Source organism: Capricornis sumatraensis, chromosome 8 (genome assembly GCF_032405125.1).
Source record: "Capricornis sumatraensis isolate serow.1 chromosome 8, serow.2, whole genome shotgun sequence".
In the NCBI taxonomy this organism is placed as follows: Eukaryota; Metazoa; Chordata; class Mammalia; order Artiodactyla; family Bovidae; genus Capricornis; species Capricornis sumatraensis.
In genome coordinates this window covers 7,136,199-7,150,181 of record NC_091076.1, presented here as the reverse complement: position 1 = coordinate 7,150,181, position 13,983 = coordinate 7,136,199, and the positions used below count along the sequence as shown (strand labels likewise).

Here is a 13,983-nt window from a genome sequence, read left to right as displayed (position 1 = left end):
CCAAGCTAATTAGCTCGATCACCCCCTCCCCGCCCCAGCCACCAACACACACCGCCGCGAGCCAATAAAGCGTGAACCCGTTCGGCCGGCTAGCACTTTAAGACTCCGCGAGCGGCCGCGAGGAACGCCAGTCGCGCCGGGAGACGCTTCCCCGCCGCCCGCTGCACCTGGCTGCAGGGGACCTCATTGGGACCGGAGGACGCAACAGCTCCACCGAGCTGAAACGGGCGCGCGCCGTCCCGGGCAGGGCCTCCCGGCGGAACGGAACGCGGGGCGCTTTGGCTACTTCTTCTCCGACCTGCCCCCCTCCCCACCCCCAGCCACCCCCGCCCGCCTCCAGCCCGGCCTGGGAAAGGTAGGACGACTCCGGCTCTAGTTGCGGAAGCGGCCCGTGCCGCGCGAGCAGGGTTGGAAGATGCCCCGAGCGTTTCTGGTAAAGAAGCCGTGCGTCTCCACGTGCAAGAGGAACTGGAGCGAGCTCCCCGACGAGGAGCGCGGCGAGATCTACGTGCCAGGTGAGGCGCCCGGCCAGCGCGCCCCGAGCCCCGCGCCGCTGAGAGGACGCCGGGCCCCGTCGAGCGGCCGGCGTGCGGGGCGCCGTGGCGCGGAGCCCGGCGGCCGGAGCAGCAGCGGCGCTCGATTTAATGTTTAAGCGGCCGCAGCCCCGTTAGCCCGCGCGGGCGCGGCCGACCCCGGGCGCCGGGGGGAGGGGAGGGCAGGGCGGGCGGAAGGAGCGGCCATGCGGGGGCGGGGTGGGCGCGGGGGGACAGCGGTTCCCAGGCCCCGGCGGGGGCGCGCGGGCCCGCGTGGGGCCGCTCTCCCCTCCACCGGCCCGAGCCGCGGCGCAGGGGAGGCAACGGGGTGTCACCGCCCCGGCGACCCTCCACTCTCGCGTCGTAAATCCAGAAAGCCAGGGCTTTCATGAGGCGGGCGGAGGGCACTGGAGCGGTGTCACTTTGGGGGGGCCGGGAGCGAGCTGGAGTTTGGGCTGAGGTTTGTGCAAATGCAAGAGAAGACCCAGAGCGTAGGCCACCTTCATTGCTCTCTCCGTTTCCTCCACAACACGGGTGGGCAGAAGGTCCCCGTGGGGGTCTGGCAGGCAGGGAGCCCCCCAGCCGTGGGGAACGCCAGACGGCCGGGAAGGCGCCCGGCTGCACCCCACCAGCCCTTAAGACAAAGGTGGGATCGGGTCTCACCTCGGTTAGAAACGCGCCTCCTTCAGCCTCGAAGAGGACACCAGTGAGCTGAAAGGGGGTTTAAAGAACCCATCCCACAGCCAGGGACCAGCCCGGGGGAAGCTGGGGCAGCCAGTTTATTTTCGGAAGACGCCTTGACAGCGTCGGAGTCAACTTGGAATGAGTAAACCTAGTTGTTTCTTGCCCCGGCGGCATCTTCCTTGTTAGTCTTCTGTCCGCCCCACCCCCAACAGAATCTTTGGTCAGGAGCGAGCCGGTTTCCTTCGGAACTCCCCCTCCCCAGGCCTGGGGGGTGGGGCGGGGGATGCGCTGAACACCCTGCCCAGCGCCTCCAAGGGGGGAGAGGTTGTAATTAACCAACCGACTTTGACCCTTGATCTGCAGGCTCCCCGGCACCGCCCCAGGCCTTGTAGGAAAGTGGCGAAATGAGGGCGGTGAGGGGCCCTGTGAGGGCTCTTGCCTCAGTTTCTCTCCTGAATGCATGGTTGGAGACTGAATGGAGCGGTGGCCTGAGCGATACCAGGATCCTATGGCCTAGGGTGCTGGCGGGGTGTTTCACAGCTTAGCCTTGTCTCAAGCTCCTTGGCCCCTGTCTACAGCCTCCTTAAGACGAGAGAATGTTCCAAGCCCTGATGATCCCGGTGGGGAAACTGAGACATCAAGGGAAGTGAGCAGGCCCAGGATTCTCTGTGCGGTTTCTTGCTTCTCCAAGTTCCCCAGGGAGTTGATGGTGTTTCAGGTCCGGAAGGGGTGAGGGTGAGGGCCATGGGCCCCCTTCCTTGCTCCTGCTCCTCCCTCACCTGTGTTTGACTTGCTGCTTAGCTGCTCCTTGGGATCTGATAAACCGAACTTGGACTGTGTTAAAGGTGAGCGGAGCCTTGCTTGAGACTCAGTGTGCTGTTATTTTTAGTTTTATTTCACATCCCAATCAGTAACAGATCATGTGGTGACTTTTACAAAGGACAAAGAAATTCCGCTTGTTCAAATCGTTGGCTGCCTTGTGTCCTAGTGGTTTTCCCCACCGCAGTTCTGGTGGCCGTGGTGGGAGTGGCGGTGGGGGGCGGGGGCACCTACACCCAGGGGCAGGCCCAGCAGGTGCGGAGGAGGGCATCTGGATGTCTGTGCCACCTGCTGCCGCTGTCCAGGTGAGGGGAGCTGCTCAGCCTGCAGGACCACCCTGGACGTAGGGTGGAGTCTGACCTGGAGATGCAGGTGAGAATTTGCCAGGCAAAGTCCTGTGGGGTCAAGCAAAGAGTAGAAGTCAAAGAACTGACTTTTGCCCCTCAAAACCATGTGGCCCACTAGCTTTCCCACAGTTTTTGGAAATGAGAAAGCGAATGTTCTCGGGCTACGCTCGGGCACCTCAGATGGCAGGAGAGTGGGGAGTTGTTTTGTGGTGGCCTGTCCCCTGACTGGGCCATTCCATCACCAGCGGACCGTGACCCCAGGAGCCGGCTGGGCACGTTTCCTTCACCCCACCGCACAGACTCAGCACATTGTGACCAGCTAAGCATTGACCCCGTCCGGTCCCCCCGGGAGAGGCACTGGGAGGGCTGGGGAACGAAGCGTTTGAGGTCTGACCTTCCCACCCCAGTCCTCTGAGACCCTCAGAGCAGCAAAGAATGCCTGCAAAGAAGGGCTTTACTGGCTGAAGGCTCTGGCCCCTGGCCTGGCAGTTGTGACTCCAGGGCCCCAGGCTGACCAGCACTCCAGCATCTTCTCTGAGGCACAATTCTAAAGGTTTCCCACCCTCAGTCCCCTGGCCTCAGTCTCCCCCCAAAGCTGAGGGAAAGGCCCAGAATTGGGCACAGGGGCTGGAAGGCCATGGGGGTGGGAGACGGTGCCACTCCTGCTGGGAGCATTGAAAGGGCTGATGGTTAAGAAGCCCCTTCTTTGGGCCCCCCTGGCCCCCATCTCCCTGGCATTTCTCCTGCTGTGTCGGTACTGACTGTGGGAGGGCTGCTGGTTTCTTGAGGATGAACTCAGGCACCTGTACCCAGGAGCTAAATTCCATCTCCTGGACCAAAGAGGAAGCTCCAGGAACAGAGAGGAAGGAGGATGAAGCGGGGGTCCTCCTGGCCCCTGCTGAGAGGAATAGCCAAAGGCTGGGATGGCCCTGGAGGGGCAGACCCAGCCTGGAAGCTGAAGGACAGGCGCCAGCCATGAGCATCCGGGGGCCTCTGCCCTCTCCCCAGCTTGGGACACAGCGTCTGTGGGCCCTTCTGCCAATTCCCCAGCATGTGCCCTCCCCAGGGAGGCAGCCAGGCTGAGGTGGGGGCCTGGAGCTTCCCCAGCCTGGCTCTGACGAGGCCATGTGGGTTGCTGGGCAGCTCTCTTTCCGGGCCGGCTGAGATAGGAAGGCTGAGAAAGTCAGCTTGGGGCCCCAGCGTACACATGTTGGGGTGGGACGGAGTGGAGCTGGGGCACGATTATGCCTCTGATGGTAATTATTCTAATTCCTGGGAAGGGTTGGCAGTGAGGTCTCCATGGAGCAAGGCTGGGAAGGTAGGCAGCCAGCCCATGGGTGGGAAGGGTGGGCTCAGTGGGCTCCCTGGCTGTCCCACGGGGTGCCATCACCCAAGCTGCCCTTAATCTTTGTCCCTCGCTTGGGTGACCTGAGGCAGAATCCTGCCAGACTGTTTGTCCCAGAAAGAGAGCAGGTGAGGACGAGTCCTCTGGGCACAGGGAGGACAGGAGCAGAGCGTGGCCATTGGTGACGTCAGGCTTCCTCTTTAACTCTGTTCACTCTCAGCTGGGGTTGCGTGGCCTCCCACAGGGGGCTCCCCATGCTGCCCCGGGAGGGAGGGTGGGCAGCACGCAAATGCTGCCCAGTCCTGCGGCGTCTGCCCGGGCGTGAGGGCTGGGGTGCCCCGGGTGACCAGCGCTGTGGACTCGATATGAAAAACGGTTGGCGGAGGGGGGAAGGTCCCTTCTGAAGGGAATACTTGGCATTCACAGGATGGGAACCACAGGCTGAGAGACGGCCCGTTGTGTTTCCAGGGCTGCCTACCTCGGGCGGTTGGCTTCACTGGCTTCCTTTGAAGAAGCTGATCTGGGGGCGGGAGGAGATGGGTGCGGGGACCATGCCCTTCCCGATGAGGGCTCAAGGCTGCCTGACAGGAGCCAGGGCTGTGCTCCGCCCCGGTTCAGGGCTGAGCTGAGCCCCGACCCCCTTCCAGGTCGGTGCAGCCCCAGCCTCTGGGAGGCGGAGGCTGGGTGTCCTCACGCCTCCTTCGGGTGCTCTGCCCAGAGAGCCCGGCCCTGGCCTGAGGCTTTGGATGGGGAGGACCCCGCACCCTGTCTGGTATTTGGGCCAGGAGCTTGAGGGACTTGCTGAAGGCCAAGGAGTGGGGAGAAGGCCTTTTGGGGGGGTAGGGGGAGCTGCTCTGAACCCCTCATCCTGGTGGAGGCAAGCTGGGCAGACAGAAGGGTCTGAGGCTGCGGGGAGAGGGCCCGGCTGGCGCGGCCTGGCCACGCTCCTCAGCTGTGGGCGGGCGATGAGTAGCCACAGCGGCCGCCACCTTGCCGGAAACATCTAATTAGGGGACAGAGAGCAGCACCGGCAGGACCCAACCAGTTCTGCTTCCTGTGACTCGGTGACATCCAGCCACAGGAGCGGCTCGCGGGCGAGTGGACATGCTCCTGGGGGTGGCGGGAAGGCAGGTTTGGCTGGGCGGGCGGGAGGAAGCGAGCACCCCACCCTGATGGCCTCACCTGCCCCCGGCTTGGGGTAGAAGCTGCGCGGAAGCGGGCCAGGCAGGCCCGCTCCCTGTCCCCGGCTCCCTGGCACCATCATTTTGGGGTTTCTGTGGAATGAGAGAGGCAGGCACTGGTCTCTCCCCAAACGGGCTGAGATCTCAGAACCCTGGCCTCGGACCCCCCACCCCGCTGGAGCAAGGGAGCCAAGGGTGACAACTTACTGGGGTGCAAACCGGTTAACCCTTACCTGCAGTCACTCCTCCGTGTGCAGGCGGTGTGGCCCGGCTCCAGCGCTGGGGAGCCTCGCTCACACAACCCGATACTGAAAGATAGAGAGGGTAGAGGTTCCTGTTTATCTCTACCTGGATTGAAAAATGGAAATTGTGATCCACCTTTGAATTCCCAGGCAGGATCTCCAATAGCCATGTAAGCTGGCATCAGCTGAAGCTGCCAGCTCTCAGACACGCCTGCCCTCAGCAGCCCCCGTCCCTGTGGGAAGACTGGGGGGGACCCCCGAGAGCTCTGGCCTGACGTCCAGCCGCCCAGAGCTTGGAGAGAGGCCAGGCCGGGGCCAGGCGCTGGTGAATCAACTCCCAGAATGAGGTGGCTCATTAGAATCCCCGAACGGACAGACAGACGGCGCCAGTGCCAGCCGAACGGGTTTGGGTGTCAAACGGGTTTGGGTGTCGGGCAAGCACATTCTTCCCCCGTCAGACCTTTGTTGTACTTTGAGGGGGCGAGAGCCGGGGCCTCTCCCGAAACCGGGGTGCCTCCACAGCTGCCTCTCCTCCATCAGTGTGTCCTCCGCCCCCTCGGGTCCCAGCCCTCCGCCTCCAGCCTCTCCCGCTGCGTTCTGCCGGGGCCGCCCCTCCTTGTGTCCCCATCCACTGTCTCACCGGCCAGGGGGCAGTGGCGCAGGGGATCTGTTCATAGCTCTGAAATCCTAAGTCCACCTCCTGAGTCCCCTCCCGGAAGCCCACTCATCCTTTCCTCCCTGTGCCCCTCTTGAGTTTTCCTTCTGAGGCTTGGAGAATGTTCCTAGCTTAGCCTCTCTGGGGGAGAAACACTAAGTTGAAACATTAGATTGTTTGCCTCGGCTCTGGGGGTGTGAGACTCGTCTTTGTCACTCGGGAGACCTCCCCTCCTCTCTAGTCGGGATGGGGTCCAAGCCCCCGTGTGTGAGGTGTCTGCTTGCTGTCGCTGGTGTCACTGCCCGGGGGGGAGCCCAGGCCCTCTAGGCGCCACCATGAACTGAGCTTGGAGCGGTGAGGAGCGGTCCCTGCTGCGGGGGAGGCTTGCATCACAGGCAGGCAGGCTGCCCAGGAGACTGTTAGGCCACATCCACCTGCTGCTCCCTGACCTCCTCCCTGCTCCGCCCCGCCCACCTGTCTGCCTGCCCGGCTGGGCCAGCGGGAGTGGGGAGCCTGGAGCCCCAAACAGTCACAGTGTGAGGGACAGACTGGCCCAAAGGAGGGAGGGGTTAGGACCACCCACTTCCCCACAACCAGTGGCTGAATCTGCCTGGAGGAGAGGCCCTGAGTGGCCCTGACTACCGGGACCTTCTGGGGCCGCGATGAGTCCCGGGACCCCGGGCCTCCCGTGGTGCCCTTTGTCCCTGCAGGAGCGTGGATGAGACCTGGAATCCAGGGGGACTGGCCCAGGTGGGGCCGGCAGACAACTCGGGAGGAATAATTGGTAGCGCAGGTTCGGTCCTCCCAGTTCCGCTAAGACACAAATTACTCAGCGGGCAGGCCTGTGGGCCGTGGCGCTTGGCTGGCGTCACCTGTAATTACCTTAATGGGGTGGGAGGGAGGTGTGGCGGGCAGTGGGCTGGGGGCAGCCCTGCTCTGCCACATGCCTGCGAGGGGCGGGACAGCGGCTCACAGTTCTAGCCAGCTGACTGCCAGGGAGCCCTCCTGAAACCCCACAGAGTTCCCTTTTCTCCTCCAAGCCCTTCACCTGGCTGCTCTCCTCTTCACAGTCAGCCTGGGCTTCTGCCCGCCACAGCCCTACCAGGAGCCAGAGCCCTCGGTGGCCGAACCCCCTTCTTGCCCCCTGGCTTTGGACATGAGCCTTCGGAACTCCAGCTATAGTGTGACCCCCGGGCCCTGCGTGGTGGCCCAGCTGCCCTCCGAAGACATGAGCCGCCTGGCAGGCCCGCAGAGCAGAGACCATGGCTTTCTGCGCACCAAGATGAAGGTACTGATCCTCACAGTGTCCCTGAGGCCCAGGGGCACGTGGGTCCACATGGGTCCTGCCCACGAGACGTGGCCCAAATGAGATTAGGCAGACTGGCTTTGGATCTGGGTCCAGATTTCTACAGATGTGAACCTCCCTGGGGCATAGACAGGGTGGGAAAGAAAAGTGAGTCTGAAGTGAGAATGCCATGCGTTGGGGAGAAGCAGTGAGGTTGGAGAGATGTCCAGCCCCTTGGAGTCCTTTGTGGGGGTTGTTTAGTTTTGTTTTTGGCCTTGAGGGGAGGCAGCCCTTACACAGAAGTCCTTGGAAAAGCAGGGAGGCATGAGCGCCTGGCCCGTGTCTCTGCCGCCTCAAGAGTGAGGTCTGGGGTCTGCTCGGTGGTCAGCTGTCCCCTGAGGTGTGTGCCCAGCAGTCTCTGCCTCGAAGTGTACACTTCCAACCCAGGGCCTTGCATCTGGGGCGGGGCCTGGTGAACCCAGGTTCAGCAGCCAAGGCAGGAAGAAGCACAGGGTGGCGGAAACGGCCCTGCTTTCCAGGAGCACGAGGCCTGCATTCCTGAAAGTTCTGGAACCTGGAAGCACCTGCCAGTGGTGATCTCTTGGAAGGGCTCTCATGGAGCTTCCTGTGAGCCAAGAGACCAGAGAAAACTGTCAGGGAAAGGCTAATCCTCCTCTCTCACCCATGGAGGCTGGGTGTTGTAACCCGCCAGGAATCACCAGGAAATGTGCTAGGCGGCTGACAGGGGAGCTGACACGGCACCCCAATCCCCGAGGGCCTCTCCTCCCAGCCCTTGAGCCCCAGCAGCTAGGGAGCACATGGAGGGAAAGCAGAGGGCATGGGACCGTAGATGAGGCAGAGAAGTGAGTCCTGACCCCAAACAGCTTGCTCAGTGACCAACACGGCCTTTACCCAGTGCCAGGAGCAGCACAGGGCCAGGCGGTATGAGTGACAGCGGGGCACCTGGGGCCCGGGGAGCTCAGGCGGCGTGGCCGGTGACAAGGCCACCACAAAGCACAAGCAACCTCTGAGCATTTAGAGGTAGGGCCCGGAGACCACGTCTCCACTTCTGAACAGATCTGAGGTGTTGCACAGTTACCGTGAAAATGAGAAACCTTTATAAAGAGAGTCATCAGGGTGGCAAAGGGACCCAGAGGAGACCATGTCAGGCTCAAGAAGCCGGGGCTGGGCTGGCCCGTGAGGTGGGGGAGCTCAGGCCCCCAGCGGCCTCAGCCTGGGAGGGCGGCGTGGAGACCACGACCACGTTGTGGAGCCTTCCCCATCCTGAGGTGCAGACTGAGAACTGAGCAGCAGCTAGAGGACGCCTGGGCTCAGCAAAGGGGGGCTTTCTGCCAGGGAGAGTTGCCTTCTTTCTGTCGGGAGCTGGCCGCCTGTCTCTAGAGACGGCAAAGAAGGGCCTCGCAGAGGGACTCAGGAGCCCGACAGGAGGCTGACCGAGCAACAGGAGGCTGACCGAGGACCCAAGGTGGCTTCCCGCCCCACCACCCCATCTCCAGGAGCCAGCGGCCCAGAGGTGTGGCCCCTGGGTGGGCAGCGCCCCTCCTCGGGGCCGGGGGCTGGCGCGGTGCGTCTTCCCAATCTGCCACCTGCAGCCCCAGCTCCTGGGTGTCTGTCACACACACCGCCCTCGCCCACAGGTGACGCTGGGGGACGGTCCCAGCGGAGACCTCTTCACCTGCCACATCTGCCAGAAGGCCTTCACCTACCAGCGCATGCTGAACCGCCACATGAAGTGCCACAATGACATCAAGAGGCATCTCTGCACCTACTGCGGGAAGGGCTTCAACGACACCTTCGACCTCAAGAGGCATGTGCGCACCCACACAGGTGAGAGGGGCCCGCCCGGCGGCGAGGCCCAGCAGCCGCGTGGCTATGGCGGGGGGCCGGGGTGTTCGGGGCAGACATCCTCGTCCCCTCCCTCGGGCCGCTGGGGAGTTGGGGCTCCTGTGCCCCAGAGCTGGGTCCCTGATGCCCGCACTACCCTCCCCGCAGGCGTGCGGCCCTACAAGTGCAGCCTGTGTGACAAGGCCTTCACGCAGCGCTGCTCTCTGGAGTCCCACCTCAAGAAGATCCACGGTGTGCAGCAGAAGTACGCATACAAGGAGCGGCGGGCCAAGCTGTACGTGTGCGAGGAGTGCGGCTGCACGTCCGAGAGCCAGGAGGGCCACGTCCTCCACCTCAAGGAGCACCACCCCGACAGCCCGCTGCTGCGCAAGACCTCCAAGAAGGTGGCCGTGGCCCTGCAGAACACCGTCACCTCCCTGCTGCAGGGCGCCCACCACGTCTGAGCGGCGGCACCCCAAGAGGGTGGGGACGCCTCCTTGCTGCCCCGCCAGCCCGCCCTCTGTGGCTTCCTGCCGGAGCACCCAGGAGAGGCCTGGAGCTGGCCATGCGTGCTCGCTCAGGCTGGCACTACTGACCTCTGTTTGTATTTACACTGGTGTCTTTGGACAGAGGCTGCTCTGAGCCTGGGCAGCCGTGTAGGGCAGGGCGAGGCCGGGACTGCCTTCCCTGTGGAGCAGCTGAGTCTAAAGATAGGACTTCTTCCCAGACGAGGTACGGGAAGGTGATTCTCTTGTCCCTCGCCTCTGAAGCCCCAGGGCAGGGGCAGCTGGTTCCCCGTGGATGGCAGTCGGGTGCCCTGACAAAGGACACCCCGGCAAACACCAGCGATGGAAGAGCTAGCGATGGCCCACCTGGCTGTGTTCCTCTTGCTCAGGGCTACAGGGCTCTGCTCGTTGACAGGGAGATGCACGCGCGTGTGCACAGCCGTGGACGTGCGTACACAGGAGGCCTTGCCACATATCACCTCATTTTTAAGAAATCAACTACTGGTGCCAAGGAGGTTTTATTTCTTTTTTAAAAAGATGACAAGTGTACAGATATTAATATATTTTTGGTGCCGATGGCAACTGCTTTTAAGAGAGGATGGAGCTGGCTTTTCTCCTCCCCACGCAGTTCTATTTATCCTGGACATTTCACACCTCCCCTGTGCCTCGGCTGTGGGGTGGCCGCCCTCACCCACCCTCATCTTTCCAGAGATATTTAATCGAAGACTTCCCTCCAGCCCTGGGGGAGGGTGCACTGCGCCCCGTTCTCTCCTCCTGATGGGTCAGCCCATCACAGCTTCTGCCCTTCCCTCCTTGGAATTCTGCCTCCTTCCTACATCCTTTCAAGGCCAGCCTCAGAGTGACCAAGAGCCCCCTGGCCTCCTGATGACAGACCATGGGCAGAACAGCTCACCATTCCAGAGGCCGAGGGTTTGTCTGGCTGGGGCCGTGGGGCTAAGACCAGTGGTGGGGTGATGAGTCTGTGATGCGCCCAGGGGTCCACCGCCGGCAGTAACAAGAAGAGTGCAGGGCCAGGCTGCGAGGTCTGCTCTTTCCTGGCTGAGTCAAAAACCCTAGGACAGGAGCAAAAAAATGGGACAGAGTAATAACCAGACACATCAGAAGCTTCTGGAGGGAGAACAGTATGAGATGGTTAACCGGTTATCTTTGTAGCCTTTTTGCTGTTTTTCTAACGACAGGGTTGGCCCTTGAGCCCCTGAGGAGGGAGCCACCCCTGCACCCCTGCTCCATTAGAAGGACTCGGCCAGGCTCCCCTGGCTTTACCCGGGTTTCCTACTAAGAACAGGAAAGGGCTGTGGGTCAAAAGGGAGAGACAGGCAGGGGCTGGAGCTAGTCTGCCAAAGAATGAGAAAGCAAACTTGAAAGAGCACAGAGCAGGTGGAGCCGCCCTAAGCCAAAGCCCAGGTGGACCCAGCCTTGGCCTCTCTTGCAGCATCCACACAGCCTGGGATGCGGGAGGGGGCCTTCTCTGACAAAGCTCTGAATGTGTGTGGATGGTTTTGGAAGAGTCTTGCTTCATTTTACTTTAGAGCCTGCAAGAGCTGCTGTATTCTGAAAGTCGTAATGTATAAAATAACTTTCTCTGGAAGTTCTGTCTTGTTTACATGTCTGTATCCCTGTGTTTGTTACCTGGTCATTGTTCATCTCTGTGTTCATTGCCTATCAAAGGAAGTTGCAAAGCTCTGTGTTGTCTGTTTTATTTTATAACTTTCCCCTCAGCTAGCAAAATAAAAGAACTGTCATTTTCTGTGTTTCAGCATTTTTGTTTTATAGGCTTTTTTTCCCCACCTACAGGGAAATTAATCAAAACAGTGGATATATTCCATTCAAAGTTTTACAGGTAGCAGTGGCCCTCAAGTCAAGACAAGAACCTGCTTGATTAAGTAGCCTGCCCATGGTCTAAGCGGTCAGTGCCTGCTGACCCCAGGACCCCGTTTTGTTCTCCATGGTGGCCACAGGGTCCAGTCTCTTCCCCATACCCTGCCAGGACCAGAGGAGGAAGAGCCGCATTCCCTAAATAGTAGGGCACGAGGTTCTTGTCAGTTCTGGGTCAGACACTTAGCTGTGGGGATGGTCACACCCGCGTAGCCTTTGTTCCAGGCCAGGCACATCGTGTATTAGCACCCTTGACCTTCCAGCCACACTCTGGGATGGGCGCACACTGCTGATGGGGAGGTTGACAGATGGCATGGCACCTCTAGGCAGCTCAAAGTAGAGGGAAACTTAGAGATCACCTGGCCGTGCCCATCACCTACCTAGGATCACTGGGGAACCCTGATCGCTCTGGGACCTGGGTGCCTGAGTGCCCGTTCAGTGTTCTTCCATCACAGCCTCGCCAGGGATGGAGGAGGCGGCTGCCAGGCCTGGGCCCTTGGCGTACGTTCTGGGAGAAGGGTCGGTAGCCCTGGTGCAGTGAGAAAAAGGAAAACATTGATCTAACCTCCACGGCTCTTCCGTGTGAAGGCAGAGGGTGGAAGGGGCCCTAGCCCTCCCTGTGTCTCTTTACATAGCCAGGCACAGAGGATTTCTTTTTATCTCTAGAAGCTTCCCAATGTGAATGACAAACCAAATCCCATTTTTCCATGTCCCAGGATGAGCAGAGCCCATTGTCGAAGCCCAGATGATTAACTGCTATGTAAACTTTAGCAGGAGCAAGGTTTCGCGGAAGCCAGGGGTGGTGGTTGGGGGAGGGCTCCCTCTGAGGCTCTGTTGCCTCTCCTTCCTCAGCAGGGCTTGGGGGTGGGACGCCACCGACAAGGTCAGGCCAGACGGTCACGTTTTGAGGGCCCGTAATGATCTCTGGCTTCTGCAGGATGGCTGCCACGTGTGAGCCTCCGCGGACAGGGAAAGAGGCCGCAGCCAGGCAGAGGGGAGAGATGAATGCAAGTCAATGTATAACTACGGCTAAGTGGTGTGGGCCGACCAATGACCAATGTGGTGGGACCCAAAAAGGAGGCTTTTGCATTTGAAAGAGTAAAGATTTCTTGGAAGAGGTGGGGTTCAGTTGGGCCGGAAAAAATGGGAGGGTCTGAAGAGAACAAAAGAGGAGGGAAGGCGTTTCTGGGAGGGTAAGGGTAGGATCAGACCCAGAAGAGAGGAGGTGTGCGCCTTGCACTGGGCGGAGGTCCTCACCAGTCCCATTGCCAGTCTCAACGCTGTCATTCATTCAGCCACACCATGGGTGTTTTTTGAGCCCTGCCCAGGTGCCAATAAGAACTGGTAACAAAACGAGAGACAGAAGAGCTGGCTGGGACCTAGCAAGACGTCTGGCCTAAAGGAGGATGGAGGGAGAGTCCTATTTATACAGCTAAAAGCAAAGCAACCAAGTGCAGGGCAGAGGGAACTTTACAACACCAGGAAGTGCGGTGAAGATTTAGACTATATTTGTATGCATTTTCTAATGTTTTTACAATGAACATATATTATCTTTTATAATCAGAAGAAAATTAAGTTATAAAACAATTCGGGGCTTTTAGTCAACTTGAAGTTCAACATGTCACTGGGGATGGAGGTGCCCAAAGGAGTGCCGGTGTGACCCTGGGGTCGGTGAGGGTGGGGAGAGAGCAGAGAAAGGGCTTCCCTGGTGGCTCAGATGGTAAGGAATCCGCCTGCAATGGGGGAAAACTGGGTTCAGTCCCCAGGTTGGGAAGATCCCCTGGAGGAGGGCATGGCAACCCACTCCAGTATTCTTGCCTGGAGAATCCCCATGGACAGAGAAGCCTGGTGGGCTATAGTCCATGGGGTCCCGGAGAGTCTGACCTGACTGAGCAACTAAGCACACAGGACTTGAGGCCCAGCCCTGTCTCTGGCTGTCTGTGGGGCCTTGGGCAAGCGACCGAACCCCTCAGTTTTTCATCTATAAAATAAGGCGGCTCCCCAAGTTGAAAGGTCCTTTTTGTCCTAACGACTTCATGTCTCTAGGCCCCTATCTCAATAAAACCCCTGAAGAAACTCACTGACAAACTGCAGTGGAGGAGGTGCAGAAGGCTGAGAAGGTTGTCCTGCAAGTGGGGAAGATCAACCACACGGCTGCCGACTTGAAGCAGGGGGAAAGGCTCATTCCAGTGGATCCAACGGGCAGAACCTGGGCAGAGAGGTGAGCATCAGAGGGGCGTGGGCCCCCACTGCAGGGAGCCCTGGGGCAGCAGCTCAGAAGGGATGCAACCCCAGGCAGGGTGCCTGGGGTCTGCTGGCTGGGCCTGGGAAGCCATTTGTCAGGAATTTCTGCAGGGACTCAAGTCGGGGGGCTGAAGGCTAGACAAAATAATCTTCAAGACTTCCACCCATGGAATTCTAAGAGGTTGAGCAGTGGTCATGACTTCCAAGCCCAAAAAATGAGAGTGAAGAGAATGGAATGGAAAAGGAAACTCTGGATGGGGAAGACCAGTTGGGAGCCTGGGCTTGGGTGGTTTTGCCAAGAGAAGGGCTCCCTTGGCTGGTCCTTGGGGCCACCCAGGAGGAGCCCATTCCCTCAGGCAGTCACCTGACCCAGGATGTCCCACCCTCTTCATGTCCCAGAC

At 60.3% G+C, this 13,983-nt stretch overlaps 1 protein-coding gene across 1 annotated transcript; it reads left to right on the top strand.

Annotated features, from left to right (window-relative positions):
• The first annotated feature begins 415 nt into the window (after window positions 1-415).
• On the top strand, window positions 416-9,400 carry OVOL1 (ovo like transcriptional repressor 1). The gene is made up of 4 exons (XM_068978932.1): window positions 416-515; window positions 6,877-7,094; window positions 8,750-8,939; window positions 9,105-9,400. The coding sequence occupies exons 1-4, from the start codon at window positions 416-418 to the stop codon at window positions 9,398-9,400; spliced, it is 804 nt and encodes a 267-aa protein (XP_068835033.1).
• Window positions 9,401-13,983: the final 4,583 nt, after the last annotated feature.